Genomic DNA, 7,348 nt, shown 5'->3' with positions numbered 1-7,348 from the left:
TTTATTGAAAAAGAATCCATCATAATGAACTACAAAATATTCATTTAAAATGATGTAGTCCATTAAATTACTATAAGATGCTTTCTTTCCCTTTATACTCTTATTGATTCAAGAATTTAAAAATATTAATTCTTTATCAATCATCTATTCATCTTAATGTTTGTAAAAGTTTCTAACTTCTTAAGACTTATATTTTGGCAAGTCATACAATATTTTGCTACCAAAAGTTAAAACCAAATTAAATTACATTTGAGACATGGATGTAGAATGAAGCTATTGATTTCATTATCAAGTACACTAAAATCACATTTATTTATATAAATCCATCAATTAAATTTGTTGTCACCATTTTTTGTGGAATTCCAATCATGCTACAATTAATACCTCTGCAAATTAAAGAACAACTATCAACCTAATCTAATTATAAGAATTATGCTTATATAATAGGATTTGGCTTAGTTGATAAGTTTAGATAAATAATCCTATTGATATATTAATATTAGTATGGTAATGTATTCCTATAGCATTGATCACTGTATAAACTAATAATCAACTAAAAGCTTTATTTGAATAGGGCAATTAAAATATTGAATTGTATGTGTGAGGGTAAATTTTTCCCTCAATTCAAATTCTATGATAGCCTTATTTAAGATTTTTTTATAAAGTAGAAGTAGCAAGAAACAATAACAAAAGAAGAACAATATAAAACAAGTAAAACAAGTACAATCAAGCTATTCTACACTACAAAACTAGTCAGAGTTTATTTACTAGATTTTCATCTTAAAAAAAATAAAAAATAAAAAATATATTTTTAAATATATAATTTCTTTATCTTTTCAATGACATAAAAAATATATAAATTCAAATTACTATGAATAAGTTATGATAGATTATAGATAAAATATAAATAATAAAAAAAATAAGTGAATAATTTTTACCTCAAGGATAACTTGCTGAAGAGATTAAGAATTTGAGCCTCACCAAGGCTTAAAAATAGTTTATTTTTGTTTTAAGAGAGTCCTCAAGGACTTAGTCTTATCTTCCTACCTACATCCAAGGTGCTACAACCCATATGGAACTTATACACTTCCTTTTCTACAAGGACTAAAGTAGTTGCTATTCTTCTTATTTTCTACCAATAAAACTGTTTTTTTTTGTATTTTTGACTTCACTATGGTATTTAAAAACATCAAATTATCTTAAAAACCTCTCATGGCCTTCAAATATTGCTTTATTTCTTCATAATGGCTTTCAAGATGATAAAACTAAATTTTACCAAGATCTTAAAATCTTCTATAAAAATTTCTAAAAATTTCTAAATAAATTATAAATAAATTCTAAAAAATCATATAATATTTATATAATAATAATATCTATTTAAAGCTATATTTTTCCATATTATTAATTTTTTATAGTAATAAAATTAATTTACATCTACTAAAAATCCTATTTTCTATATAATTAACTAAAAAGAAATAAAATTCTCTTCATGCTTCTTTTAAGTACTAACTAATCATTGATAGGATTTTAATAAGTAATAAATATAGATAGGAGGCCAATGAAGACATTAGTTTCAATAACTAATCCTTAATACTTAATAATAAATAAAAATACTAAACTAATTAAGATAATTACCTCCAAGACTTACTAAGATTCTATTTTTATGAATATTCTTCCAATAAAACTTTTGTAACTTATAAATACTTCTAAATTCTTATAAATAATTAAATAGTCAAAAAGACTCTATAACCTTAATATTTGTATAATAAAATGACTTAAAACTATGTTTTTAATCAATCCACCAATAGATTGGTGGGACTCATAGTATATTTTCAAGTTTGCGCTATAAGCTCTCATTAAGATTAGTGTTTGGCAATATTAGTAACAAGGACCAAGCTTTGGTAATATATAAGCAATAGATTTATAGTAACAACAATGAAAGGAAGTAAAAATAGGAGACTCTTTTTCTCTATGCTTTAGACCCAACTTTCATTTACCACCACAAAGTCTACACTGCAAAAGCCAATGCTAAGGTCAATAGAAGAAGTCAATAGAAGAAGTTAATGTTGTGCCTATAAAGGTCCCCCCATCATACTATCTAATGGATTTTTTTATAAATTGAATACAAAATAAGCCATTAGATGCTAAGGTCAATAGAAGAAGTCAATGGAAGGAGTTAATGTTGTGCCTACAAAGGTCCCCCCATCATACTATCTAATGGACTTATTTATAAATTGAATACAAAATAAGCCATTAGATGCTAAGGTCAATAGAAGAAGTCAATGGAAGAAGTTAATGTTGTGCCTACAAAGGTCCCCCCATCATACTATCTATTGGACTTATTTATAAATTGAATACAAAATAAGCCATTAGATGCTTAGTTTCTCCTAAATTTGTTTATTTATTTATTAATATTTTAGAGGTTTTGATTTATTTCTTATCATATTGTATTAGGTTATTTTAATTTATAGTTTTAACATATAATGTTCATGTCTTGTTACTTTTTTATTATTATTACTTGACAAGTATATGACTATATAAATAAACTTAGTAAACATTTTACACAAAAATTATTCTTTGTCAATCATACATTTTTTTTTCCTTTCTTTCAGAGCTAAGTATGAATGTTAAAATCATACATTTGATATGCATTCTTGTTTTAAAGATTTTTTATAATGTATAAGTTAAAGTAAAATAAGAGCATGTTTAAAAAAATTTAATAAAAAATTAATATAGAAGTATGTATAAAGTATTCAAGATTATTGTGATTTTTTTAATAAAAAATCATAAATATTAAATCTATTAAAGAAAAGGATATTATTCTAAAAATAAATTTATAATAGCAATAGATTTAAATATCATAAATCCAAATTTTAATTTTAGTAGATTTAAATGTATCAAAATCAAATCCAATTAGATATAATTTTATTTTTTAAAAATTATCATATATAAGAAGATTATTCTAAAATTAGATTGTAAAATAAAAAATTATATAAAATATATAAATAATATATATATATATATATATATATAATAAATTAATTATTTAATAATTATTTTTTACATACTTGTAAATTACAAAATATATATATATATATATATATATATATATATATATTTTTTTGTTCTTTTAGAATAATTAATTAATAATATATATATATATATATATATATATAACAATATTTTTGTTCTTTTAGAATAATTAATTAATAATATATATATATATATATATATATATATATATTTGAAAAAATCTATTCCAAATTGATAGATAAAATATTTTTATAATTTGGTACATTATCTAATATCTCTTGTTTTTTATAAAAAAGAAATTGTTCATTTTTTATATTTTATTTTTTTTTAAGTGTTTTTGGATTCTTACAAATCATATAGATGTAAATCGAAACATTAAGTAAAAAAATTGTTAGAAGAAGCTTATAGAAAATGTTCTTTAGTACATCTTAAAAGAAAGTTTGATATTTGTATGTTAATTTTATTTGAATTGACTACTTCTTGTTATAATTAAGTTTTGGGTTGTATATATTTTTCAACAAATATTAAATTGTAGGTTCTACAAAAATCTATCATAATATAAATTTTAGCCTTGTTCAATTGGTAAATAAAATAGAGAATTGTAAATGCAAATTCCTAATTAATATTGCTACGCTCTATGTAATCTAAGTATAACTTAAATTAACTAAAATGTTTGCTTCTATACTTAGTTCTCATTTTATAGTCCAATATTTAAACCCAATATTGACCCAAATATATATATATATATATATATATACTTGGTAGCCAAAAATTAAATAAATAAATAAAGATAAAAATAAATTAAATAATTAATGAGACAAACATTTGTTTTTTAAAAAATAGCATGACCTATTGTTTACAAAATATTAATTGTCTCCCTCTCTACTACCACCCTTTCTCAAAGCAGAGAAAGGGAAAAATGTGCAAGAAAGCAAGGCATATTTTTATCTAGTTCTATATGAAGAAGTCACTTGGAAAATAGCAATATCAATTAGGGATATAGTGTTGACAATTCTCCAAAAACATTGCATACAATAAAAAAAAATGCATAGTTTGTTTTTAGAACCATGATAAATAATTCACCTTTGCAAACATTTATTTTTTGCACAAAAAGATTTAGAAAGTTTATTCAACTTATCAAAAGTAATAATTAAGATAAAAAAAAACCTTCTTTCATCATTTGAAGAATAGGTGCATTTTTGAAAATTAGCCAAGGGTCAAAATGTATTTCTAAAAGACATCCTCACAGAACATTGTTAAAAATCATACTCAGTTATGTATACTTTACATTATTTTATGTCAAATTTTTTTCATTGTACTTGAACATCTTCTCTTGAATTTTTGTGCATTAATAAAGATCTCATATAGACAATTTAAAAAAAAAAAAACAATCAATTTATGGCTGTAAATGAAATCAATTATATGCAATGTAATATAATTTAGAGAGTAAATAAACTAATTATCTTTGACCAATTTATCCAAACCAATTCATTTACAATGACAAGCTACTTCCACGGCAGGGTTTCATTTATTCCAACAAAATTTATTGTAAAGAACTGTTTATTCCGTGTTAAATATTTATTTGGTGACAGAAGAAATATTCAAACTGATCATTCTCCAACTATACAATACGTTTTGTCAGCTCATGATATTGTGATGTGTACACTTCCCCCTATTGAGGATAACAAAGAGATAAGTTCCAACATTTTAACACGTGCAGATCAAGAAGCACATAATTCAACGCTCCAAGGTGGGATCCCATCCACAATACCAACCTTCGTCCAACCCATCTAGTTTGGCCATGTTTTCATCTGAAATATTGAAGTCAAAGACCTGGAACCAAAACAAGTGCCCACACTGCCTTCAGACTACTTGAAAGAGTACGTTGAAAAAGACGTCTGTAAGTCTCAAACCCCTTCACATGTATTTCAAGTAAATATGTGAAACCTTGCAAAACAATTGTAATAGACAAAAACCTTTTGGGAATAATAATAGAAGTTAATCCATGGCCCTATGTTCGACATGTTCTCAAAAAATTACCAACTCAGCCTTTTGGACGCACTAGTATTACGCTTAACCCAGAGGAACATATCCACATGAAAGACTGACCTGAGAGTTCTCCAGAATTCTTTGAGGAGTAACTGATTTTGGAAGCACTACGAAATTCTTTTGCAAACACCATCTAATGAGAATCTGCGCGGGAGATTTGTTGTACTCCTTGGCAATCTATTTACACCACCCAACAGCACTTCAACTAACTTTCAAACCTAGAACAAAACTGCTCGAAGAAGTGCAAGAAAAATATGATTAAGGCTACATGCATGCCCTTTGGAAAAGATCTAGTGAACAGTAGATGTGGATAAAAGCATACCAAGCATGAATTCAGTGTCAAAATCTAAGCGTGACTGGGTTCTGTTCAATAGCATCATCCGTACTATTTCTAACATAAAGAGAATATGAGAAAGAAGATGTACCTTTACAAGAGTTCGATCATTCAGACGACGCCCTTGCGTTAAAGGGGAGTATGCTTCAAGCACAATGCCCTCCTTCTCGCAGAACTTCACCAACTGTTCATGGGTTCCAAATGGGTGCAGCTGAATCTATAGCATCCATCAACAGTAACAAAAACTTCAGTCAATTGTTCTCCATGAATGTAGCACCCCGATGCTTCATCTCCTCCGATTATAAGTCAGTCTCATGCGTAACTTTCAGACACGTTCTGTTGAGTACCATCTCGATGTACCATAACTGAGTACGAAAATTTATATATCTGTATATATTGGTGTGTGTTTGTGTGTATTTATATATTAAATAATCAAATTTAAGTCCAAAATTCAAAAATATTCAAAAGAAAAATAACATAGAAAAGACTCTGAAAAAAAAGCATTTGAAACGAAATTTGATAGATTAGGTTGGAAGTACAGTAACATATATAATCCTGTGAAGGACCACCTCTGTTCTACCTGGTTAACGGAAGGACGAATTTTACAGTTAGCGAAGAGCTCTTTCAAGTGATGTACTCCGTAGTTGCTCACGCCAATGGCTTTAGCTTTCCCGCTCCTAAGAATGTCTTCCATGGCCTTCCATGTGTCTAGTCGACTTTCGGCGGGCATCGGAGAATGCACCAAGTACAGATCCACTACAGACGACACAAAATACATCAACTGCCAGTCTTCATAGTATTAATTCAAATCCTTAAAAGTATCGCCCTAAAAAGATCACGTCTCAACACAGCGACAACCGAAACCACACATGGACTAAAGCTCGATTTCTTGTAACAATTAACTCTAAATATTCTAAAATCGCTGACAATTTTTTTGAGCCCAAGTAGCATGTGTCTCACTGCAACATTATGTCCCCTGCTCCAATTTTTCTTTAAATTCGACAAAAGTAAGAATGACGACGAGTACCGTAACCAAGCCCGAGCTCGTTCAAGCTACGATCAAATGCTCGGAGCGTATTTTGATAGCCCTGATCAGAATTCCATACTTTAGTAGTAACGAAAATCTGTTCGCGCGGGATTCCACTCTCTCGCACAGCCCTCCCTGCACACCACCATTGCCACCAACTCGCAAACATCACCTACTCATTCCACAAACCAAAATCGAATTCCCGCTCGTGTCGTCCATTCAAAAAACAAGATAACCTAAGAGCCAATCTTACGCTCCTCCCATGCACGCAGCAAGAGGAAAGACTAACCGACAGCTTGCTCGTTGCGGTACAGCGCCGCCGAGTCAATGTGGCGGTAGCCAGTCTCAAGCGCGAGCTTCGTGGCCTGCGAGGCATCCCTTGGTGGGACCTGATACACGCCCAGGCCAAGCATGGGGATGCTCACCGCGGGGCCATCGTAGCCCTTGTGCAGCAGCTCCACGCTCAGCTTCCCTCCTGCCAGCACCTTGTCCGCCATAGCCAAAAAATCTAAACAATAATTCTCCACAAAACACAGAAACCTCGTCTGCTCTCCCAAAATCAAAGTCTCTCTTGGGATCCAAGTCTGTCTCACGTCCTCCCCATGGTCTTCCCCACGATCCCCTCTCAGCCCCAGCCGTTCGATTCCTACTGCACGTGGCATCCACGTGGAACTAGAATGGCCATGTCTGTTTCCATTTGTATAGTCCGCTGTGGAACACGATCCATCCCTTTGATGTTGACGTCTATCACTTTCCAAAGGCCACATTCCTCATTCATTTCCAAACCCTTGGAATACACCATGTGAGATGAGCACATTCATTGCTAATCTTGACAGTTTTCATCCATCTACACACTTCCTTGGTGCTTTATTTATTTTAAATTTATTTTCAAAATATTTATTCCC

At 29.6% G+C, this 7,348-nt stretch overlaps 1 protein-coding gene across 1 annotated transcript; it reads right to left on the bottom strand.

Annotated features, from left to right (window-relative positions):
• Window positions 1-4,575: 4,575 nt before the first annotated feature.
• Window positions 4,576-7,129, bottom strand: LOC112281009 (uncharacterized). The gene is made up of 6 exons (XM_024517080.3): window positions 6,733-7,129; window positions 6,444-6,578; window positions 5,997-6,172; window positions 5,508-5,633; window positions 5,143-5,259; window positions 4,576-4,866 (listed from the first exon to the last, which is right to left on the bottom strand). Exons 1-6 carry the CDS (start codon window positions 7,103-7,105, stop codon window positions 4,771-4,773), a joined length of 1,023 nt encoding a protein of 340 aa, XP_024372848.1. The 5' UTR covers window positions 7,106-7,129; the 3' UTR covers window positions 4,576-4,770.
• Between the last annotated feature and the right edge of the window lie 219 nt (window positions 7,130-7,348).

The sequence above is a fragment of the Physcomitrium patens genome, chromosome 4 (assembly GCF_059467195.1).
Source record: "Physcomitrium patens ecotype Gransden chromosome 4, ASM5946719v1, whole genome shotgun sequence".
NCBI classification, from domain to species: Eukaryota; Viridiplantae; Streptophyta; class Bryopsida; order Funariales; family Funariaceae; genus Physcomitrium; species Physcomitrium patens.
Note: the sequence above shows the minus strand (reverse complement) of the source record. Positions and strands in the feature narration are given on the sequence as shown.

Coding starts and splice junctions, on each gene's coding strand:
- LOC112281009 (XM_024517080.3), bottom strand. CDS start 7,105: ATGCCACGTGCAGTAGGAATCGAACGGCTGGGGCTGAGAGGGGATCGT. Junction 5,634..5,996: donor TTCGTCCTTCCGTTAACCAG/GTAGAACAGAGG, acceptor TGGATGCTATAG/ATTCAGCTGCACCCATTTGG. Junction 5,260..5,507: donor ATGATCGAACTCTTGTAAAG/GTACATCTTCTT, acceptor TGGTGTAAATAG/ATTGCCAAGGAGTACAACAA.